This window comes from Neoarius graeffei, chromosome 14, assembly GCF_027579695.1.
Source record: "Neoarius graeffei isolate fNeoGra1 chromosome 14, fNeoGra1.pri, whole genome shotgun sequence".
Classification (NCBI taxonomy): domain Eukaryota; kingdom Metazoa; phylum Chordata; class Actinopteri; order Siluriformes; family Ariidae; genus Neoarius; species Neoarius graeffei.
This window is the reverse complement of record NC_083582.1, coordinates 51654004-51679098: the sequence shown is the minus strand read 5'-3', so window position 1 is coordinate 51679098 and position 25095 is coordinate 51654004. Positions and strand designations below refer to the sequence as shown.

Sequence of the window (25095 nt, the reverse complement as noted above, 5' to 3'; positions counted from 1 at the left end):
CTGAGTATCCTGCGTCACTCGGTATAATCTATCTCTCATAATGGAGAAATAGGGGAAGGACGGGGTGGCGTTTGGCTAGAGCGTTTGACCATCGATTACTCTCACTTGGTCAAACGCATGCCGCAGAGTCTCGTCTTGCAATTGCTCTAACAGGAAATCCACGAGGGATTCCCCGAGAGAGGGAGGAGGAGCCTGCTGCTTCTCACTCTGACGCGGTGATGACATAGACAGCTCTGTAACAGCTGATCCCGCCAATGCCACATCGGGACCTCCCCCTGCTGAACTACGGCAGGACCCACTCTTCACTAACTGAGTCATTAACTCCCGAAATCCCAGCCAATCAGTCCCCAAAATTATCAAGTGGGTAAGGCGAGGATTAACCACCGCCTTTACACTAAATTTTTCCCCTCAAAATAGAATGTGGACCGACACTAAAGGGTAGTTGTGAACATCCCCATGCACACACAACACCTTCACCCATTGTGCTCCCCCCAATGCCTCATCTTGCACCAGGCTTTGTTGGATTGAGGTCTGATTACAGCCAGAGTCCACCAAAGCCTGATACATATCCCCTTGGACACTCACCGGTATGCAATACGCTCCGGCCCAATTGAGGGTGGTTTCTGGTGCATTGGGGATCCAGACCACCGCGCCCACCTCCATTGCCAAGCACTGATGCTGGAGGTACCCCGGCTCCCCGCAGCGCCAGCAAACTGGCCCAGGCTCTCTCTCTGCACTGGCACTCTGTGGCTCACTCACCTGAGGGGGCAGAGAGACAGACACGGAAGTGGGAAACGGGAGGGCACCGCGGGTACGGCAGGCTGGCTGGGGTGGAGCCAGCCCCCACCTCTACGGTGGGGGAACAGGGCGAGGACGAGACACAGAAGGAGAGAGAGAGAGAGAGAGAGAGAGGAGAAGAGGAGATCTGCGATCCTGCTGTGGGAACAGCCGCCAAATGATCCTCCGCCAACTCGATGGCCTGATCCAGCGACGCCAGGCGATGGCACTGGACCCACACCGCGGTCCCTTCGGGAAGTCGGGCGATGAACTGCTCCAGTGCCACCAGATCGATGATTCCCTCGGCGTTGCGGTTGTCAGCCCTCAGCCACAGCCAGCAGGTGTCCCAGAGTTGCTGGCCAAACGCGAACGGCCAGCCGACCTCCTCTAGGCGTACAGCACAGAAGCTCTGGCATTGTTGTTCTGGGGTGCGCCCCACACGCTGGAGGACAGCCCGGTGCAGGTCCGCGTAGACCAGCTGGCTGTCGGCGGGGAGTTGTAGAGCGGCCAGCTGCGCCTCGCCTGTTAGCAGGGGGAGGAGGTGCGCTGCACGCTGTTCCACCGACCAGCCCCAGGCCTCTGCTGCTTGCTCGAAGAGCGCTAGGAAGGCCTCAGGGTCGTCATGCGGGCCCATCTTCATTAGGGTGAGGTGGGGAGGGCCCGTGGAGGTGGTGGACCCTGTCGCCGCGAGGAGGTGCTGGAATACCTGACGATCTTCCTCTTGCGCCAGCATCAGGGCCTCAAACCTTTGCGCTTGCTCCTTTCGGAGGGTGACCAGCGCCTGGTGCTGGATCTGTTGGGCCGTGGCGAGGGCATGGATCAGATCCGCAAAGGGGGAGGACTCCATGGGGCTGTTCTCCTCTGTGCTCCTTCCCGGGTTTCGGCACCACTGTAGGACTTTGAGCGGGTGGGTGGAGCACAGAAGTACGGCAGGCCAGAACTTAGTTTTCAAAACTCTTTATTTTCAGCTTTTCAGCTTTTACAATCTCCCAGTACCACAGACATGCGCACACACACATCAGTTGTCTGGTTGGGGAGAGAACTCCCTTCCTCTGCTCTCTCTCTCCTTATATAGGGCGCGTTCACTGGGGAAGACACACAAACACAGGTTAACTGACATCAGGTGCAGTGATTCTGCCACTTACCTTCCCTGACTCCGCCCTCCGGTCACAGAGCGATGCTTGACCACGCCCCTGCTGCCACAGAAGAACAAGTGGTGAACCAGCAACAGGGTCATGGGTGCCAAAGGCTCACTGATTCGTATGGAGCACGAAGACTAGCACATATGGTCCAATCCCAAAGAAGAGCTACTCTAGCACAAACTGCAGAAAAAGTTAATGCTGGCTAAAACAGAAAGGTGTCTTCTTTTTTTCCACAGTTTGTGCTAGAGTAGCTCTTCTGTGGGATTGGACCATCTAGGCTAGCCTTTGTGCCCCATGTGAATAAGTGAGCCTTGGCTATATCCCACCCTTTGATAGGTACCATTGTAACAACATAATGAATATAATTCACGTTACCTGTCAGTGTACTTGATTTTATGACTCATCGGTGTGTGTGTGTGTGTATCTCCATCCATCTATTATCTTTAGCCACTTATCCTGTACAGGGTGGCAGGCAAGCTGGAGCCTATTCTAGCTGACTATGGGCAAGAGGCGGGGTACACCCTGGACAAGTCACCAGGTAATTGCAAGGCTGACACAGAGACAAACAACCATCCATACTCACACCTACAGTCAATTTAGAGCCACCAATTAACCTAACCTACATATCTTTGGGGGAAACTGGAGCACCTGGAGGAAACACACACAAACATGGGGAGAACATGCAAACTCTCTACACAGAAAAGCCCCCATCAGCCGCTGGGCTCAAACCTAGGACCATCTTGCTGTGAGGCGACAGTGCTAACCACTACACCACCGTGCTGCCACTGTGTGTGTGTGTGTGTGTGTATATATATACATACACACACATATATATGTGTGTATATATATATATATATATATATATATATATATATATATATGTATGTGTGTGTGTGTATATATATGTGTGTGTGTATGTGATATATATATATATACACACACACATATGTGAGATTTTATATATATATATATATATATATATATATATATATATATATATATATACACACACACACACATATATATATATATATATATATATATATATATATATATATATATATATATATATATATATATGTGTGTGTGTGTGTACACAGTTATGCTTGAAAGTTAGTGAACCCTTTAGAATTTTCTATATTTCTGCATAAATATGACCTAAAACAACATCAGATTTTCACACAAGTCCTAAACGTAGATAAAGAGAACCCAGTTAAACAAATGAAACAAAAATATTATACTTGGTCATTTATTTATTGAGGAAAATGATCCAATATTACATATCTGTGAGTGGCAAAAGTATGTGAACCTCTAGGATTAGCAGTTAATTTGAAGGTGAAATTAGAGTCAGGTGTTTTCAATCAATGGGATGACAATCAGGTGTGAGTGGGCACCCTGTTTTATTTAAAGAACAGGGATCTATCAAAGTCTGATCTTCACAACACATGTTTGTGGAAGTGTATCATGGCATGAAGAAAGGATATTTCTGAGGACCTCAGAAAAAGTGGTGTTGATGCTCATCAGGCTGGAAAAGGTTACAAAACCATCTCTAAAGAGTTTGGACTCCACCAATCCACAGCCAGACAGATTGTGTACAAATGGAGGAAGTTCAAGACCATTGTTACCCTCCCCAGGAGTGGTTGACCAACAAAGATCACTCCAAGAGCAAGGCATGTAATAGTCGGCAAGGTCACAAAGGACCCCAGGGTAACTTCTAAGCAACTGAAGGCCTCTCTCACATTGAACAACAATGGTGTGCATGGCAGGGTTGCAAGAAGAAAGCCACTGCTCTCCAAAAAGAACATTGCTGTTCATCTCCAGTTTGCTAAAGATCACGTGGACAAGCCAGAAGGCTATTGGAAAAATGTTTTGTGGACAGATGAGACCAAAATAGAACTTTTTGGTTTAAATGAGAAGCGTTATGTTTGGAGAAAGGAAAACACTGCATTCCAGCAGAAAAACCTTATCCCATCTATGAAACATGGTGGTGGTAGTATCATGGTTTGGGCCTGTTTTGCTGCATCTGGGCCGGGATGGCTTGCCATCATTGATGGAACAATGACTTCTGAATTCATCTCATCTCATTATCTCTAGCCGCTTTATCCTGTTCTACAGGGTCACAGGCAAGCTGGAGCCTATCCCAGCTGACTACGGGCGAAAGGCGGGGTACACCCTGGACAAGTCACCAGGTCATCACAGGGCTGACACATAGACACACAACCATTCACACTCACATTCACACCTACGGTCAATTTAGAGTCACCAGTTAACCTAACCTGCATGTCTTTGGACTGTGGGGGAAACCGGAGCACCCGGGGGAAACCCATGCGGACACGGGGAGAATATGCAAACTCCACACAGAAAGGCCCTCGCCGGCCACGGGGCTCGAACCTGGACCTTCTTGCTGTGAGGCGACAGCGCTAATCACTACACCACCATGCCGCCCCTGAATTCTGAATTATACCAACAAATTCTAAAGGAAAATGTCAGGACATCTGTCCAAGAATTGAATCTCAAGAGAATGCAGCAAGACAACGACCCTAAGCACACAAGTCATTCTACCAAAGAATGGTTAAAGAAGAATAAAGTTAATGTTTTGGAATGGCCAAGTCAAAGTCCTGACCTTAATCCAATCGAAATGTTGTGGAAGGACCTGAAGCGAACAGTTCGTGTCAGGAAACCCACCAACATCCCAGAGTTGAAGCTGTTCTGTATGGAGGAATGGGCTAAAATTCCTCCAAGCCGGTGTGCAGGACTGATCAACAGTTACCGGAAACATTTATTTGCAGTTATTGCTGCACAAGGGGGTCACACCAGATACTGAAAGCAAATGTTCACATACTTTTGCCACTCACAGATATGTAATATTGGATCATTTTCCTCAATAAATAAATGACCAAGTATAATATTTTTGTTTTATTTGTTTAACTGGGTTCTCTTTATCTACTTTTAGGACTTGTGTGAAAATCTGATTATATTTTAGGTTATATTTATGCAGAAATATAGAAAATTCTAAAGGGTTCACTAACTTTCAAGCACCACTGTACATAACCCAGATCTCAATAGATGTACCTTTCTTTGCGTAAATATTGATTTTCATTGTTTAACTTGGGCTTAAGTCACCAACTCTGTGTAAAGCCTTTAGGGAAAATAGTAGACTCAAAGTTAGAGCAAACCTGAACTTTTTATTTGTGCTTATGGCCTTGCTCTCAATTAGCATTACAATTAAAAAAAAATTTTTTTTTCAAAATATTAGAGCTTTCCAGCTCACTGGTTAGAAAAAGAAAACTAGAGAGAGACTCTATAAATATACATGAAACAATACTGCTACGATGTGCCACATTGTTCATTACCCCTTTAGATCATACCCAATTCTGTTACAGAGAAGACCCACACTAATCCACTCCCCACCAGGGAAGTGCAGGGAATCTGTATTTTAGTAAAATTATGGGTACTGTTTCAATATCTTTTTCAAATAAAAGTAGAAGTCAAAGTAAAGTTCAGTAAGGGTCAAAAGATTGCTACATTTAAAAATGTTCACATATTCAAAGTAAAAATAAATAGTTTTAACTAATTAAAAAAAATCCAAACATGGATTTTATTTAGAATTACAAAAAAAAACTGCACAGCCATATTTGCAAAGCCTCATTATTTATGATAGTGTCATTGAATTTTTGCTGATTTATGAATGAAAAAAAATGACCCAGTGTAAAAGAATGACAAAGAAATCATATACATATGCGGATAATATTGTGTCTAATAAAATCCTTTCTTCCTTTGCCTCTTTCTCAGGGCAATTTTCCTAAATTTTCTAAATGAGATGTGTTTTTGTTTGTGTTTGCTTGTTTTCCCCTTTTTGTATTGTGTATTGTGATATGCTCATCTGTGAATCGGTTGCATGGAGCTTTAATTAAACATCTGTATTAAAAAAAAAAATCCTGTAACTGAATTACTGTGTCGATCATAACAAGGCCAAAATGATGTCCAGATTGTACACCTACTGTAACAAGAACTACAAGTTGGACCCTTTGTTGTTGGACAGTAGAGGATTTCATAGTCTATTTATGTGTAAAATTAAGATGAGTCCAAAGTGCTTATTCAGAGTAAATACACTGATACTGGCTAGGCCAGTGACCCAGACGAGAAATCACACAGAAGCATTCAGAACTGATGTCACAGCAATGCTAGTAATGAAACATTCAATCCATTTTTATTTTCAAGCATAGCAATGTAAAGGAAAACTACCCATGTGACAATTTCTACCTGACCTGCCTACATTATTAAATATTCAATGAATGAAAACAGTGGTCTGAAATCTCTCGTGGTCGTGTACATCCGAGACCATAAACAGAGTGATGGTGGTGTGTGTTGTATACTGGGGCACAGGACTGTCATGAGTCTCTGACGAAATCGATGCTGTGGGCTAATGATTGCCAGCTGGAGAGGAGACGTTCTGTATGAATATCCAAGTGGTGATCTGAATGATCATTGTCTGCGTTCCCAAGACTGTGGTGATCTCTTCCCTGTAATCCTGTAACCGATATTGGCAGTGTCATGCTTGTGCTATTCCTGCTGCTGATCAGTTTCAACCAAGCAGCAACAGGAGCAGACACTAAGGTATGAAGCAACTTTTTCACAATTAATTCAGTTATGCCTTGTGCTGATGAAATATAATCACATTATTAGAAATCACATTTTGCAAGCATTAAGTGATGAGTAAGTTGAAGTTTTTACAGAGGACGAAAGCTTTTTTTCCAGTGTCCTTTCTTTTATGTGCCTGTGTCATAAGTGACTAAGCTGCCAATCAATAATGTTGAGGCTAAATGCTTACATTGCTTAGAATTTCAACAATAATCAAAGTAAAATATTTGCATATAAAATGAATAAGTTGCCTTTTATGATAATGCAACTTATTCCTTTTATATGCAGAGATTTTACTTTGATTATTATTGAATGTTTTTGGATGGAAATTTTTACTTTTTCAGGGACTGCTCTTGAATATCCTCAGTGATTTTACTGAAGGTGAGATTCAAAATTGTCTTTTCCTAATACAACCTGCAACCCCGCTATAACAAACTCTTTTACTACAAACGTTCGTATATAATGAACTGACTTCATGTCCCCTGCCTTTAGTAGCAATGAGTCAGGAGTCTTAAAAAAAAATAAAATAAAAATCACTGAGCCATGCCCTCTTCATCACCCCAGAGACAAAACAGTAAGTATTCAAGTCCGTAGTCAAGTTAACAGTAAGTCATTATTGGATGGGGCTGAACAAAATATCATTATTTGTTAGTGGCGAGACACTAATAAATCTCTATTTTTTTCCGCGGTCTGGTTTCCATCAAATCCCATGCTCTGATTGGCTGGTGAGCGGGTCCGTATCCTACGGTACGGACCCCGGTTACGGACCTCTGGCGACTCGCTCCTTCACAACAACAACAAACAGTAGCAATTTTTGTCAATATTTATTTTTGCATTTCTCAGGAGAATAGCATTAATTTTACAGCATGGATAGCGATAACAGTCTTCACAGCGAAAGCAAGTTTTACTACTCTGAGGAAGAAGAAATAAAAGAAAACATTTCAGGAGAAAGCTAAAAACCTGTAACTGCTGCTAACGCCGAGCAAAAACATGGCTGAATCCTGAATGACTCAATTTTGTATAAATAGGGGACTACATAGGCAGCAAAATGTAGTTTTTTTCCTGCCATGGAAGTGCACTTGTATACCGAGGAGGAAGCAATTTGCGTTACAGCCGTGAATGAGGATTCAAAATGGCGGCTCGCCTCGGCTCGGTTTTCCCTTTCGGGCGCTCTCGTTTTCTGTTAGAATTTGGTAAAGAAAAAAATAAATATATTATTTACCAGCTTAAGGTTGGTCCGTATGGTGAAATACCATGACCTTGGCCTTGAATACTGACCTCAGCCCAGAGGGCCTCAGTCGGTACTTTCAAAACCTCAGTCACAGTATTTCACCATGCGGACCTCACAGCTGGTAAATAATATATATATATTTTGTGAAAATCAATTTCAATAATTGTTTTATCATTCAAATTATTATTTTTTTAAAAATACTGATTATAAAGTTTATGTGACAAGTCAAACAATAACAAAGAAATTGAACCATGTTGACAAAAGTGCGAAGTAACTGCTGATGAGCAGACCATGATTTGTAGGCAGTTATTTGCAGTTCGCTCAGCCAATCAAAATGGTGTTAAAAATAATTTGAATGATATGTGTTAAGGCCATTAAACAAAGGCTTAATGAGCCTCACTTAGGTGTCAGTCACTAACAATTATCAAGGATGGGGATCAAAAGATCAACTAGACTGCATTTCCACAGAGAAAATGCAAAGTGTGCTTGCTGAGCTGTAGCAGAACAGCTATCATGCTAGCATGCTAAAAGCTAGCATGCCAACATGCTAACAACTAGCATGCTAACAGTTAGCATACTAACATGCTAACAGTTAGCATGCTAACAGCATACTAACATGCTAAAAGCTAGCATGTTAACATGTTAATGCTAACATGCTAATAGATAACATGCTAATAGATAACATGCTGACAGCTAGCATTCTAACATGCTAATGATTAACATGCTATTTGTTAAAATTCTTACACTTTAAGGCTAATATGCTGACAGCTATCATGCTAACAGCTAACAGGCTAGCATGCTAATGGCTAGTATGTTAACTTTTAGCATGCTAACACGCTGAGGATGACATGCTAACAGTTAGCATGCTAACATGCTCAGGCGAACTCGCTAACAGCACACATGCGAACTCTGCATGCTACCATGCTAATCCTAACGTTAACAGCTCTCATGATAACATGCTAATGGTGAACATGGTAACAACTCACGAGCTAACAGCAGGCATGATATCATTCTCTATGGGAAAAAAACAAAGAAAAACGACAAGAACAAGAGAACGGGCGTGTTGATCCGAAAGCTGTATACAAGCACACTACACCACTTCGGGCCAGACGTCTCAGAGTTGGAACGGTGTCTCTATCTCGAATGCCCTAGGATGAGTAGTGGATCCAAAAAATGTGTCGGAATAAGGCAGAATAAGTAAACTTAAGAAGAACAATAGTGTGCCTTCGGCTGCTGTGTGCTTGATCAAGCACACTAATAAAAGGATGAAACGACTGCTGACATCATTGGTAAATTAGAAAATATGAATAAACTGAATGGTGAAGATTTAGAAAACATAGTGAGTCAGTGGGTGGACATTAGCAACGATACACCGGGAAACCGCTATCATTTTCATAACAGACGAAGATATCATCGCCTCCATTCGTGATCCTTTAATTCGGTCAATGAACTGCGATAGTGACTCGGACATTTAAGTCATTGAAGAAAAAAGCAGTCCAGGATTACAAGTTTCTTCGGCAATTAAAACTGATGGGACACTAGTATCGTACTGAAACAGTTTTATGCTGGGGCAATGAGGGACTGGGAGACAGGCGTGACAGGTCAAGGTGCATTTTTTTTTTTTTATCTTTCACATTTCAGTCACTTTAGGTTTCTCTCTCTCTCACACACATAGGGTTGCAAAATTCCGGGAATTTTCAAAGTTGGAAACTTTCCATGGGAATTAACAGGAATTATTGGGAATAAACTGGGAATTATCAAAAGTTGAAGGTTGAGAACATAAATATAGTTGGTAGAAAAAAATATTGTAGCGTAATCTTGGCTAAAACTATCAGATTTGATGTGAGTACAGTTGAGTATAATTTGCTATTCCTCAATCACTTCCTGTAGAGCTATTGAGGCCACACCCCCTACATGCATTGTGCATTCCTCCATCACATGCACAATAATTTCTAGAATTCTGAACTACTAAAGCAACTTTTCTGAGCCCACAACACAGATACAGACTATTGAAGCATTTGAGCCAAAGGACTACATACAGTCAAGTCAGTGGCGGCTGGTAGTCTTTCAAACAGGGGAGGCTGGTCGGTTACGATATTTCCAGATTTTAAAAGAAAAAAGAAAAAAGAAAAAACACATCAATTTTGCCCATACTCTTGCCTCTGATCTGGCTGATTGTTGGCAGGGTCACAAACTGTGAAATAACAGGTTCTTTTGGCCCATTAGCCTACTGTCCAAATACATGATGGCGGTGTTGGGGAGGGTATATTTTAACATTTTATATTTTAAAATTGTGGCATGTTGTTTAAAAATTGATCATTATTGAAAGCAGTTCTTTGTCAGGAACCTCAGCAGTAACAGCAGAGTGTTCTGGAATAGGCACAAGCACTGACCATGGGGAGCCAAACATAGAGCTGGGTGCCACACATTTCATTCAATGACACTTTCCCTATATTTTACTTATTTTGACTGAGAAATGTTTTATTGACAATTTTGATAACCCTTCACTTTTAATCCAGGTCTGTAGTGTGAAATGTTCTTGGCTGTGTTTTTGTTTAAAAATGTTTTCCAAATTGTAGCTGTGTTTAATTCATATCCAGAGAAATATATATTCCAATATAATATACTCGGCATAAACATTTTAATTAGATTCTATATTTTTGGTCCATCCATGACATATTACTAAAGTAGCCTATTTACTGTTGTTGATGTGGGTCACTTGCTGTTAGCCAATTCACTTTCTCGTACCAGAAGAGCTGAAAGGAACGAGTATTATTCCCTACCTTTTTCACCAAGTCAATTTGAGGCGTTGGTCTACCCTGCTCTTTAATTTTAATTTTTTCCTCGAAAGGAAGACTGGCAAATGGCTTTGCCAAAATTAAATCAGCAATGCTTGGCATCCGTGCACAGCTTTCTTGCTAGCTGACTAGCCCCCTCAAGTTCAAGTTCAGTCACTCAAATAAACGAAATTTCTGGAACTAGGATAGCAAACTTGACAACACTATATTTACACTTTATTTACAATGAAAATATATACAAACTAAAAAAGCTGGTAGAAACTGTATGTAATGAATGAAATCAAAATGTAAGCTGATCTCTTACAATACACCACAGCACTTGCGAATCCGCATGGGACTGAACTGAAATTCACCGCTGCCTGTCTATATTTGAAACGAGCTGTCAATCAAAGAAAATATCCGGCCGCTTTCACCAATTACCAGTCTCCTCGCGGAAACTGCCATGTCCCTCCCACTGTGAGGCTGGGAGTCCGGTGGGCGGGCATTTTCGCAGTATTTGTCCAATAACCGTCTTGCATTTTGAGATTGAAAAGCGCATAGCTCCCAAATGCCATTGAAGTCCACTGAGGCTGGGAGTCCGTGAGACTCCGTGGGCGGGCGTTTTCGCAGTATTTGTCCAATAATCGTCTTGCATTTTGATATTGAAAAGCGCATAACTCCCAATGCCATTGAAGTGCACTGAGGCTGGGCTGCATTGCGCTGTCACGAGGGGGAAAAACTCACGCACACATTAGGCGAACTGGGGAAAGTTATAACGGAATGATTTCGCACTGTAGTTGGGTTGAGCACATATATTTCTATGATTCTGGATCTGAAATAGCAATGTTATAAGGTCGGCTATAACATAAGCCTAGCGCAATTCATCCTACACGATGTTCGTCATTTTTAGAGGAGGCTGAGCCTCCCTCGTTGTCTTAGAGCAATCGCCCGTGAGTCAAGTACATTTTGATGATGATGATATGAGGTAGATGATATTTGATCTATGGTGTTAAAGTTTAACTAGCAAAATCAAAATCTATTGCTAGCTTACTGGTAAACCAGATATGCTAAATGTAAGCTAGCTAGCACCATTTAATTAAAGAAGTTAGCTTATCATGGTGCTAGCTACCGCAAAATGTGATGCTGTTTCTTCTGCCTCCTGCTAGACGGTTTTATGTAACTACACAAGATTTCATCAATTTTAAATGTTTTGAAGACCTTTCCATTAATTCAGCTTGCTATCTACATATTTGCATTTTTTGTCATCTTATTTAACAGAAAAATGCCACATACGCCATCCAGTGTGTGGAAGCAAAATTCCCTAACTAAAGTTTCTGGAAATTTACCAGAAATATACCGGAAATTTTCTGCCCCTTTGCAACCCTACTCTCACACACACACATAGCTCTCTCTTGTTACTGGCCATCTAAAGGACGCACAGAGACACATTAATAGACAGTCAGTAATTAGACACAGGTGTAACTCATCACATGCTACCTGCTGGTTCAACCTGACTCCTCGCCGTTCACAGCGACCACGCCCTCGCTGCCACACATACTTTTACTAACTGAAAGTTTACAATATTCACACTATTTTTATGATGCTGAAAAGAGTGACTTATTTCCTTTATTTCATAAGCATATAAGTGAATTAAGTGTAAATATAAATTAAACACAGTTTTGTTTTAAGTAAGAGTGAGTGTTTGGTGTGACAAGTGGGTCTATTTCAGTATGATGAACTTTTCAATAAAACAAACTATTTGGATGTCCCCCAAGGAGTTTGTTATAGCGGGGTTGCAGTGTAATATATTTATATTATATAAATTTTGTCATGTCAATAATTTTTTTTCTGTGTTTGAAATTGGTCTAGGTGTCATAACAGCAATTAATGAGCTGTACACTGACTACGTTGAGGAATCTGATGATGATATAGACCTTGATTGGCTGATTGCCCTCACTGAAGAAATCGGTAATAAATCAAATATTTTAAATACTTTTTATTATACTGTGGGTGGTAGAAATGGGCAACTGGACTTGCTTGAAGATTCTTGAAAACGTTTCACCTCTCGTCCAAAAGGCTTCCTCAGTTCTGTCTGACTAATAGGGAGTATCAGATATTTATGTATCTGATCATAAATATCTGATACTCCCTATTAGTCAGACAGAACTGAGGAAGCCTTTTGGACGAGAGGTGAAACGTTTTCAAGAATCTTCAAGCAAGTCCAGTTGCCCATTTCTACCACCCACAGTTTACTATGACCTGGATGATTGAGAATCTTCACAGACATACTTTTTATTATGTAATTAAAAGGGGAAACAGTGTATTCTTTGATATCAGAAGACTGGACAATTCCAGCAGTGATTGTGCAAAACATTCTTTTTGAATGTTTATCAGTTCTTTAAAGGTCCCATGGCATGGTGGTTTGTTGATGCTTTAAACGGGCTCGTGGAGGCTTCTGGATGTTATATCCGCAGCCTTTCTCGAAATGAACCCTCGGCACGTAAATATAGCCTCCTGGGAGAAAGCCCCATTTCAGCGCTTTTCCCAGTGCGTCGTTTTGCTAATGAGAAGCAGAAGGCGGGGAAGGGTAGAGGGTGGGGGTGGGCCATGGGGGGAGGGGCTTGACCAAGCTGCGCACACACATACTCGCTGCTATCAGCGCCTGTAGCCACGCTGCTAAGACAAAACCCTGTTCTCCCTCGGACTCCTTTCGTAAACTCAACGTGACACAGAGAACAGAGTGTGAGTGTGTTCGGAGTGGTAGTTTACGAACGTATAATACCCTAGGCTTGAACACGCACTCCATAACCAAAGAGGATAGAAGCAGCAACTACAGCAACATAGCGCTTATCCATGCATTGCGGATCAATAGTCAAACATAAGCTCATAAGTTACAGTCAATTTCCAGACTAAACTCAGTTTAACAGAGCATGCTGCATGCGCTTTAGTTTTGTAGTGCAGATTACCTGGCTAACTGCAGGAAGCGGTTAGCTGCACAGCTAATGTAGCCATTGCTAGGCTAACGCACCGATTTTAAAACATGGCAAAACGACCAGTTATACACTTACTTGTTCGGTGTTAGTGGCTGATGCGGCAGGGATGCTTGGTACGGACCCAGGCTTCAGTGATAGTTGATGTGCAAAACCTGCCCTGTACTGTCCCAAGTTGTGGAAACATTCCTCAGGAAAATGCTTCCGACAAACATACACCGTCTTAGGTAGACTCGACGGCGTATTATTGAAGTAAATAAAATTAAGCCACTGCGTCTTCAGGGGCTCTCCCGTCGGCAGTAAAAACAGACTCTTTTCTGTGTTGTCACATCCATGTACAGCGCAATTTCCATGTTTCGCTCGCTTAGGTGATGCCATGTTGTTGTGTCCTCTATGGTTTCCTCACTACAACTGGGCGGGGCAATCCATACAGTGGGTGGGAATCCAGAGGGGGGGGATCATCTCCCTTGCTGACATAGTAAAGGGAAGAGCTTATCAACGCGCCGTTTTGACGCGCCATTCTCAAATGTTGGGCATAGTTTGGTTTACACATTATGAAATTTCTAGCCACTGGGGTGACTTAAGAAGGTCAGAGGAACTCATTTTAACTTTAAAAAACCTCAGAAAGTGAAAATTTCATGCCATGGGACCTTTAACACTAAAAATGGATACCCTTGGAAAATGTAATGAAGAAAATGTTTGCAGTAAAATGTGGTTCTAATATTACCCTAGCACTCTAATTAAATAGAACATATGAAGACAAACAAACAAACAAACAAACAAACAAGCAAATAAATCAGTCTGGACACAACCACACATTCATAGGTTTTTCTGTATATTGACTATTTTCTACATTGTAGAACAATACTGAAGACATCAAAACTATTAAATAACATATGGAACATACAGTTGATATAAAAAGTGTACACACCCCGTTAAAATGATAGGTTTTTCTGATGTTTTAAAAAAAATGAGACCATGATAAATAATTTCAAAACTTCTCCCACCTTTAATGTGACCTTTAACCTGTACAATTCAATTGAAAAACAAACAAATCTGTTGGGGGGAAAATATATTTTTAAAAAAACGTACAATAAGCTTGTTGCATAAGTGTGCACACCCTTAAACTAATACTTTGTTGAAGTACCTTTTGATTTAATTACAGCATTCAGACTTTTTGGGTTCATACCTGCCATCAATTAAAATGACTCTGATTAACCCCAAATAAAGTTCAGACATTTACTCAGTTGCTCCTCCAGCAAAAGCCAGGGTTCACAGAGAGCTAACAAAGCATCAAAGGGATCTCATTGTTGAAAGGTATCAGTCAGGAGAAGGGTGCAAAAACATTTCCACGGCACTAGATATACCATGGAGTACAGTGAAGACAGTCATCAAGAAGTGGAGAAAATATGGGACAACAGTGACATTACCGAGAACTGGACGTCCCTCCAAAATTGATGAAAAGACCAGACAAAAACTGGTCAGGGAGGCTGCAAAGAGGCCTATAGCAACACTGAAGGAGCTGCAGGAATTTCTGGCAAGTACTGGTTGTGTACTGCATGTGACAACAATCTCCCGTATTCCCCATATATCTGGACTATGAGGTAGGGTCAAGGAAAAACATCCAGGCCCGGCTAAATTTTGCAAAAAATAAAAATACATTAACTCTCCCAAAAGCATGTGGGAAAAATGTATTATGGTCTGGTGAAACCAATGTTGAACTTTTTGGCCACAATGCCAAAACATATACAGTGGTGCTTGAAAGTTTGTGAACCCTTTAGCATTTTCTATATTTCTGCATAAATATGACCTAAAACATCATCAGATTTTCATGCAAGTCCTAAAAGTAGATAAAGAGAACCGAGTTAAACAAATGAGACAAAAATATTGTACTTGGTCATTTATTTATTGAGGAAAATGATCCAATATTACATATCTGTGAGTGGCAAAAGTATGTGAACCTTTGCTTTCAGTATCTGGTGTGACCCCCTTGTGCAGCAATAACTGCAAATAAACGTTTCCGGTAACTGTTGATCAGTCCTGCACACCATCTTGGAGGAATTTTAGCCCATTCCTCCATACAGAACAGCTTCAACTCTGGGATGTTGGTGGGTTTCGTCACACGAACTGCTCGCTTCGGGTCCTTCCATAACATTTCAATCGGATTAAGGTCAGGACTTTGACTTGGCCATTCCAAAACATTAACTTTATTCTTCTTTAACCATTCTTTGGTAGAACGACTTGTGTGCTTAGGGTCGTTGTCTTGCTGCATGACCCACCTTCTCTTGAGATTCAGTTCATGGACAGATGTCCTGACATTTTCCTTTAGAATTCACTGGTATAATTCAGAATTCATTGTTCCATCAATGATGAAAAGCCATCCTGGCCCAGATGCAGCAAAACAGGCCCAAACCATGATACTACCACCACCATGTTTCACAGATGGGATAAGGTTCTTATGCTGGAGTGCACTGTTTTCCTTTCTCCAAACATAATGCTTCTCATTTAAACCAAAAAGTTCTATTTTGGTCTCATCCGTCCACAAAACATTTTTCCAATAGCCTTCTGGCTTGTCCACGTGATCTTTAGCAAACTGCAGACGAGCAGCAATGTTCTTTTTGGAGAGCAGTGACTTTCTCCTTGCAACCCTACCATGCACACCATTGTTGTTCAGTGTTCTCCTGATGGTGGACTCATGAACATTAACATTAGCCAATGTGAGAGAGGCCTTCAGTTGCTTAGAAGTTACCTTGGGGTCCTTTGTGACCTCGCCGACGATTACACGCCTTGCTCTTGGAGTGATCTTTGTTGGTCGACCACTCCTGGGGAGGGTAACAATGGTCTTGAATTTCCTCCATTTGTACACAATCTGTCTGACTGTGGATTGGTGGAGTCCAAACTCTTTAGAGATGGTTTTGTAACCTTTTCCAGCTTGATGAGCATCAACAACGCTTTTTCTGAGGTCCTCAGAAATCTCCTTTGTTCGTGCCATGATACACTTCCACAAACATGTGTTGTGAAGATCAGACTTTGATAGATCCCTGTTCTTTAAATAAAACAGGGTGCCCACTCACACCTGATTGTCATCCCATTGATTGAAAACACCTGACTCAAATTTCACCTTCAAATTAACTGCTAGTCCTAGAGGTTCACATACTTTTGCCACTCACAGATATGTAATATTGGATCATTTTCCTCAATAAATAAATGACCAGGTATAATATTTTTGTCTCCTTTGTTTAACTGGGTTCTCTTTATCTACTTTTAGGACTTATGTGAAAATCTGATGATGTTTTAGGTCATATTTATGCAGAAATATAGAAAATTCTCAAGGGTTCACAAACCTTCAAGCACCACTGTATATTTGGCACAAAAACAACACTGCGCATCACCAAAAGAACACCATACCCATGGTGGAGTGTGGTGGTAGCAGCATCATGTTTTAGGATTGTTTTTCTTCAGCTGGAACAGGAGCTTTAGTCATGGTGGAGGGAATTATGAACAGTTCTAAATACCAGTCAATTTTGGCCCAAATCCTTGAGGTGTCTTCTAGAAAGCTGAAGATGAAGAGGAATTTCATCTTTCAGCATGACAGTGACCCCAAAAAAGTTTTGGAATGGTCCAGCCAGAGCCCAGACCTAAATCCAATTGAAAATCTGTGGAGTGACCTGAAGAGGGCTGTGCACAATAGACGCCCTCGCAATCTGACAGATTTGGAGCACTTTTGCAAGGAAGTGTGGGCAAATATTACCAAGTCTAGATGTGGCAGGCTGACAGACTCCGACCCAAAGAGACTGAATGCTGTAATTAAATCAAAAGGTGCTTCAACAAAGTATTAGTTTAAGAGTGTGCACACTTATGCAACTAGCTTATTGTACGTTTTATTTTTTTTATGCTTTTACCTCAAACAGATTTGCTTGTTTTTCAATTGAATTGTACAGATTATAGGTCATATTAAGCGTGAGAAAAGTTTTGAAATTGTTTATCATGGACTCAGGTTTTTCTGATGTAAAAAAATATCATTTTAACAGGGTGTGTACACTTTATATCCACTGTATATGGAATTATCTGGTACACAAAAAAAGTGTTAAAAAACAAACAAACAAAAGTTTCGTATTTTAACTTCTTCAAAGTAGCCACCATTTACCTTGACACTTTGCACACTATTGGCATCATCTTAACCAGTTTCATGAGGTAGTCACCTGGAACACTTTTCACTTAACAGGTGCCTCGTCAAAAGTTAATTAGTGCAATTTCTTGCCTTATTAATGCATGTGAGATCAAGCAGTAAATAATAAAAATACAGTAAATAGCTCTATTCCAGGGCGGCATGGTGGTGTAGTGGTTAGCGCTGTCACCTCACAGCAAGAAGGTCCGGGTTCAAGCCCCATGGCCGGCGAGGGCCTTTCTGTGCGGAGTTTGCATGTTCTCCCTGTGTCTACGTGGGTTTCCTCCGGGTGCTCCGGTTTCCCCCACAGTCCAAAGACATGCAGGTTAGGTTAACTGGTGACTCTAAATTGACCGTAGGTGTGAATGTGAGTGTGAATGGTTGTCTGTGTCTATGTGTCAGCCCTGTGATGACCTGGCGACTTGTCCAGGGTGTACCCCGCCTTTCGCCCGTAGTCAGCTGGGATAGGCTCCAGCTTGCCTGAGACCCTGTAGAACAGGATAAAGCAGCTAGAGATAACGAGATGAACGAATGAGATTACCTTTCAATTATTAAATAAAAGTAAGGTAGGTCTTGAAATAAGTTTATTAGCTTTTTTTATCATCTTTTCTAATGTGGTTGTTAGGTTGAAAACTCATTTGTAGTCAGTAATGGATTATAAAATATAGATATTTTTGTATGTGGAAAAAGCTGAATCTTGTTATTTGCTAAAATCCAGGAGTTTCTGAGGACATCAAGACATATGGCCCCTTATTTTAACTCAAGCTGTGTATATATTGTAAAAAAGGTATCACAGCAAAAGCATATTAAAAATGGTTGTTTCAACATTTAAATTAGTAGTTGCTAGATCTTTTGAAATATCAAACCTTGTAGTTGAAATATTGTTATTTCAGATGAATTGATGAAATATATTAAACATTTGATGTGAATATGCAAATCATATAACTATTAATATTATAAATGTTTGCATGAGATTGCATGAGAGACAACCATTTTAACTTGTAATTTAAATTTTTTTTTGAGGCCTAAGGGGGACTCCCCCCCCCCCCCCCCCCCCTTTGTCAGACTTTTCAGGTTTTTTAAAATTTTATTCTTGCACCCATGATAATGCATGCATAGTTCCGACAGTGAAGCACGGAGGTGAGAGTGTGATTATATAGGGCTGCATAAGTACAAAAGGCATTAGGAAGATGACAATTATAGATGGCAACATGAATGCCTGTGGATACACTACCAAACTACTGGCTAAAAAGATGACTCCCAATCTCCAGAAACTTGGCAGAAGAGGAATATTCCAGCATGATAATGATCCACAAAATACTGCCAAAATCACACAAGAGCCTCGAAAGAGAAGTGAAAACTATGGCCTGGCCAAGTATGGTGCCTGACTTGAATCCAATAGAGCACTATTTAGAACAATATCTCATCTCATCTCATTATCTCTAGCCGCTTTATCCTGTTCTACAGGGTCGCAGGCAAGCTGGAGCCTATCCCAGCTGACTACGGGCGAAAGGCGGGGTACACCCTAGACAAGTCGCCAGGTCATCACAGGGCCGACACATAGACACAGACAACCATTCACACTCACATTCACACCTACGGTCAATTTAGAGTCACCAGTTAACCTAACCTGCATGTCTTTGGACTGTGGGGGAAACCGGAGCACCCGGAGGAACCCCACGTAGACATGGGGAGAACATGCAAACTCTGCACAGAAAGGCCCTCGCCAGCCACGGGGCTCGAACCTGGACCTTCTTGCTGTGAGGCGACAGCACTAACCACTACACCACTGTGCCACCCTTAGAACAATATTTTAAGGAGAAAGGTAGAGCAACACAACCACTCTAGCAAAGAGCAGGAGGAAAAAAAAATGTCCCTGAAGAATGGCAGAACATCTCTCCGGAAATGTGTGCAACACTGGTATCCTTCATACCAAGAAGGACTGAATCGGTCATCAAAAATAAAGGTGGACATACAAAGTATTGAAAAAATAAAAAATTTGAATCTCAGTAATGAAAATTGTATTGACCTTTGTTGCTTTGAGTTCCTACTGTGGGGCCTGTATTTTTAATATAGTAAATCTAAACTGTCAGTTTTTTATTTTACATCAGAGAAAATACCATACTGTTCAACTTAGAAGTAATGCAATAACTGTAAGTTGATATAATTTTCAGTCATTTGACTTTTAAGTGATACTGCACAGTGGTGTCTGTACTTCTGTTGTACTGTATATAAGCATAACAGTTTGGTAATGGTCCCATTTTAAAGTGCATATCCTGGACCAATTTCATGGTTTTTTTTTAAATGAAAGTATGTCCCTTTACACACTCATCCAGAAGGGTAATTTTGCACAAGGCCGAAAAAGCAGAAAAAAAATAAAATAACAAAACGAGTCTGGAAAAATCCCAAGGGAGTCTAGAGCCAGATCCGTGATGTCACGTGCGGATCCGCCAGCAGGCTGCGCGAGCTTGCACGGTTTCAGTGCAGAGTCTGTGTAGACCAAGTTTAGCAGCTAGCAATTTTGCATTGAAATATGGAATTGTCACCTGAGCTTCTAAACCCATGGATTCATGTATCAATGCTTATCTATCTATTGTTACATATATCATGTTTTTTCTAATTACTATGTATTATGTATTTATATATTTCTTCATTTAGAAGAGTACTGGCTACTGTAGGAGAAAGATTTCATAAGCTACACACATGGAATCGGCTAAGCAGGGTTGTATATACATTTAATGTGTTTGACAGGTCCCAAGATCTCAAGCCCTGACACGCATATCCCTTGATACATGTGAAGTAAGTGTATTATCGCCCAGCGCTTTCGTGTTGTTTACTTTTGTGTGTGTCAATAAATAACATTATCCGTGTACCACACAAACACAGGAACACCTAATTTAGAGTATAGTCTCTCTTATTTCTTACCCTGGCAGCAGTCGACTTGTGAATTGCAGATTTTCTTGGTCTTTTTCTTGGCTCTGCTTTGGTCCTCGGCTTCCGGGTGCCTTGCACAAAGCGTTCCCATTTCTCTCTCATTGTCCGGTCTTTTGGAAAACGATGAGTACTAATCCCATCAAAATTGCTGTTGCTACACCCTCCTATGATACATCCGTTAACCATTTTAATAATTACGTGATAACGTTGAAGAAATTTGCAGAAAACCACCAGATTGTATTCTCATAAACAAACAGCGCTGACGTAGGATTCAGAGGGAGGCGTCCCACGCATGACATCACGAAAATCAGTGTTTGCCAGGAAATCCAAATGCCAAGTTTTTTCAGAGGCGGACCAATTCGCCTCAAATGGCTTGATTTCAACTGAATTTTTCTGGTATTGCGCAAGGTAAAAAATTGCACAAAATGCAAAATGTGACAGATATTTGACCAAAGTTTAATATAAAATAGGAGAATTACATTGATCTTGCTCTTAAATATACCCAAGATGTACACTTTAAAGATTCTGGATGAGCTTTAAAAAAGAGTCCATATACAGGATCCATAGAATTTCAGCACAAGGACTATATACTGTAAATCCTAACACTTTATCAACTTTGCTTAGATTAAGAGCTGTTATGAAAGTCACATTTACAAATGCAAAATTCAGAACATTTCAGGGGTTTGAAACAAGAGGAGCATTTGTGATATTGGGCAAACTTCCATCCATCCATCCATCCATCCATCCATCCATTATCTGTAGCCGCTCATCCTGTACAGGGTCGCAGGCAAGCTGGAGCCTATCCCAGCCGACTATGGACGAGAGGTGGGGTACACCCTGGACAAGTCGCCAGGTCATCACAAGACTGACACTTATAGACATAGACAACCATTCACACTCACATTCACACCTACAGTCAATTTAGAGTCACCAGTTAACCTAATCTGCATGTCTTTGGACTGTGGGGGAAACCGGAGCACCCGGAGGAAACCCATGCAGACATGGGGAGAACATGCAAACTCCGCACAGAAAGGTCCCTCATCAGCCGCTAGGCTCGAACCCAGAACCTTCTTGCTGTGAGGCGACAGTGCTAACCACTGTACCACTGTGCCGTTGGGCAAACTTTACAGTAGCAAAACAAACTTTTTGGTCAGTATCAATTTGTGTGGGTTCTAATAATCAATCTATAGATGTCTAAATATTTATACTTGTTTTGATATGAGATAGTGCTACTTAAAATACTGGATTAAACGTTTTTCTTTTTCATAATCACTGATATAAGTCCAATAGACACAATGCATGCACTCTCTACCACACTTGCCTCTTGGACTTGTCATTCAGTATGGTCAGCAACCTTGTTATCTATCTATCTATTGATCGATCGATTGATAGTAAAATTTGGACTTAAAAAATGCATGTATTATATATTAGACTGATTTGTGAACTCTCTCTCTCTCTCTCCCTCACCCACCCTCTTTCTCCCTATCTCTCAGATGGATGTCATCCAAATCCCTGTTATAACAATGGTACATGTGTGAATCTTGATTACGGCGATTTCAAATGCATTTGTTCTCTGCCCTTTCAGGGTGACAAATGTCAAAATGGTTAGAGGCTATGTTTTGTTACCATTCCTATTTATTTAAAAATAAAAATAAAGTTATTGGGGGAATAATTTATGTATTTCTCTGTTTTTCAGTTAAAAACATGTGTAAGAATGTCAAATGCGGCCGTGGTGAGTGCGTCCTTATTGAGACAGAGCCCTTTTATGAGTGCAAGTGTAAGCCGCCTTTCCAGCCTCCCAACTGCAGGAGAGGTGAGTTTGATCATTCTTTCTCAGTGACACCGACAGGAAACAGAACAATATTCTAGACTGTATAGTGTGGGGGGAAAAGCTGTAGATATGGTATTTTATTTGTGTTGAACATTTATTCAGTGCACGTCATTTACCATAATAATACTTACACAATTTCAATAAATATTCATTCATAACTCACTTTATTCATTTAACTCATTAACTGTAACATTAAACATTAAATTATCCCAGATTAATTTTGCAGAAGAAATATTAGGTGTTTTGTTTTTACTGCAAGGGTTGAGTAAGGACAATATAAAGGCCTGAAGTTGTTCTCTTTTAGTCTTAGCCTGTAATCCCAGTCCCTGTTTGAATGGTGGAACATGTGTGAAAGGTTATACAAGGTCTAAATTTCACTGCAAGTGTCCTGAAAACTACACTGGAAAGCTCTGCCAATTTGGTAATTGGTAACTTTATTATTATTATTATTATTATTATTATTATTATTATTATTATCATTATCTTGGTTTACAAAATGCTATTGATTATGTGACTAAGGTCCTAATGAATGCTACGAGGGAGATGGGTCCTCATACAGAGGTTTCATTAGTGAAGACGAGTATGGAGATGAGTGTCTACCTTGGAACTCTTACCTAATATTTCAGCAGTATCCTGTCGCTGATGAAGATGAAGATGTAGAAGATGATGGAATTGGACCTCATAACTATTGTAGGTAAGATGTGCCTGCATGTCTGTATGAGAGAGAGAGAGAGAGAGAGAGAGAGAGAGAGATCTGATAAATGTGTAATTACTGGACATTCCTTTATCCAGGAACCCAGATGGGGAGAAACAGCCCTGGTGCTTCTTCAGATACAGAAAAAAGTTGTTATGGAATTACTGTAATATCACACGCTGCCCTAAACCAGGTACATATCCTCTATATTTCTTTTTTTCTTTCCCAAGTCTCTTTCTTTCCAACCCTTGTTTGTAACATTCACAACGTTATTACAGTTTCTACAACTGAGATAACAACTGTTAGAGGGGTAGAGCCTACTGTAAAGGCAGAGTTCTCTGAGTGTGGAAAGCCACAGCCAAGTAAGATCGCACCTAGGATCTTTGGTGGGAAGAAGTCCAGGCCTGGAGCTTATCCCTGGCAAGCCTCTTTGCAAGTGCGCCCCAAAAATAGCACTGAAGGCTTCAATCACTATTGTGGGGGAATCCTTCTCAACTCCTGCTGGGTTCTTACTGCTGCTCACTGCATGTAAGTATTGCCTCCAGTAACAGTGTTGTATACCAATACCTACTGATGTCTGAGCTGTAGACAAATCAAGTGCACATTGTAGTTTAAAAATAAAACACTGAATTAAGAAAGCACGTTTTAATATATTACAAAATAATTAATTTATAGTTGGTCATTTTTCTGCTTCCGTGTGTGTGTGTGTGTGTGTGTGTGTGTGTGTGTGTGTGTGTGGTTTGCCTGCCTATCTGTGCACATGTGGCTTTTAACAGTGAAACCACGTTTGAGATGCAGGTGGTTCTGGGTGGGGTGGACATACAGAAGAATGAGGCAATAGATCAGACTGTGGGAGTCGAAGATTATATCACGCATGAGAACTACACAGATATTGACAGTGTCCTTTACAATGACATAGGTCATCTACTAAAATACTTTGATACTTAAATATGTTTTCTACTAAAACATCAATGTATTTTTAATACACATATTAATAAAAATTTTAATATTTTGTTTTTATAATTATCAGCTCTGCTCAAACTGAAGGCTGTGTCTGGAGATGGACTTTGTGTCAAAGAGACTAGGTTTGTCAAAGCTGCTTGTCTGCCCCCTGGCCCTTTTCCTGATGGGACGATCTGTACTATATCTGGCTATGGAGCCACTGAGAAAAGTGGGGCTTCTCTCTCTCTCTCTCTCTCTCTCTCTCTCTCTCTCTCTCTCTCACACACACACACACCTCTTCCTTTCTTGGTTATGAGTTTTCTCTACTGCCCAACACAAAATCAAGTCATGTTTTCTTTTCATTTACACTTTCTTTGTTCTTGAAGATGACCGTGGTTCCGGTCACTTGCTGGACACGAAAGTTCTCCTGATTAATGAGAAACGCTGCATGGCTCCTGATGTTCTTGGTAATGTGCTGGATGACAGTATGCTCTGTGCTGGACGAATGCAAGGACAGTTTGACACGTGTTCGGTGTGTATTTATGTGTGGTTGTGACTGCAACTGGGACTTGTTAAAAATAGAAAAATTACATAAAATATATACACACCAATAATCAGTTATTTAATGGATTAATGTGTGCATGTGCTAAATAAATGCATAAATATTGTTAGAATGTGTAGTTTGTACAATTTCATTTTGCTGGGTTGTTTTCTTTACAGGGAGACTCTGGGGGCCCTCTTGTCTGTAAACAGAACAACATACATTATGTCTATGGAGTGGTGAGCTGGGGTGATGGCTGTGGCAAGAAGAATAAACCGGGTGTTTATGCCCGTGTAACCCACTTCCTTGACTGGATCAATGAAAAGATGCGCTCCACATAGAGTTGCACTACACATTACGTGCATGCATGCATTATTGATTGTATTTTACTAAAGGACATCAGAGAGTTGATAGCATAGCATAGTTT

At 40.9% G+C, this 25095-nt stretch overlaps 1 protein-coding gene across 1 annotated transcript; it reads left to right on the top strand.

The window, feature by feature from the left end:
- The first annotated feature begins 7103 nt into the window (after window positions 1-7103).
- habp2 (hyaluronan binding protein 2) lies at window positions 7104-25009 on the top strand. The gene is made up of 12 exons (XM_060938867.1): window positions 7104-7134; window positions 12438-12536; window positions 22154-22264; window positions 22357-22473; window positions 22796-22912; window positions 23011-23185; window positions 23284-23378; window positions 23464-23713; window positions 23962-24104; window positions 24216-24356; window positions 24514-24659; window positions 24848-25009. Exons 1-12 carry the CDS (start codon window positions 7104-7106, stop codon window positions 25007-25009), a joined length of 1587 nt encoding a protein of 528 aa, XP_060794850.1.
- The last annotated feature ends 86 nt before the right edge of the window (window positions 25010-25095 follow it).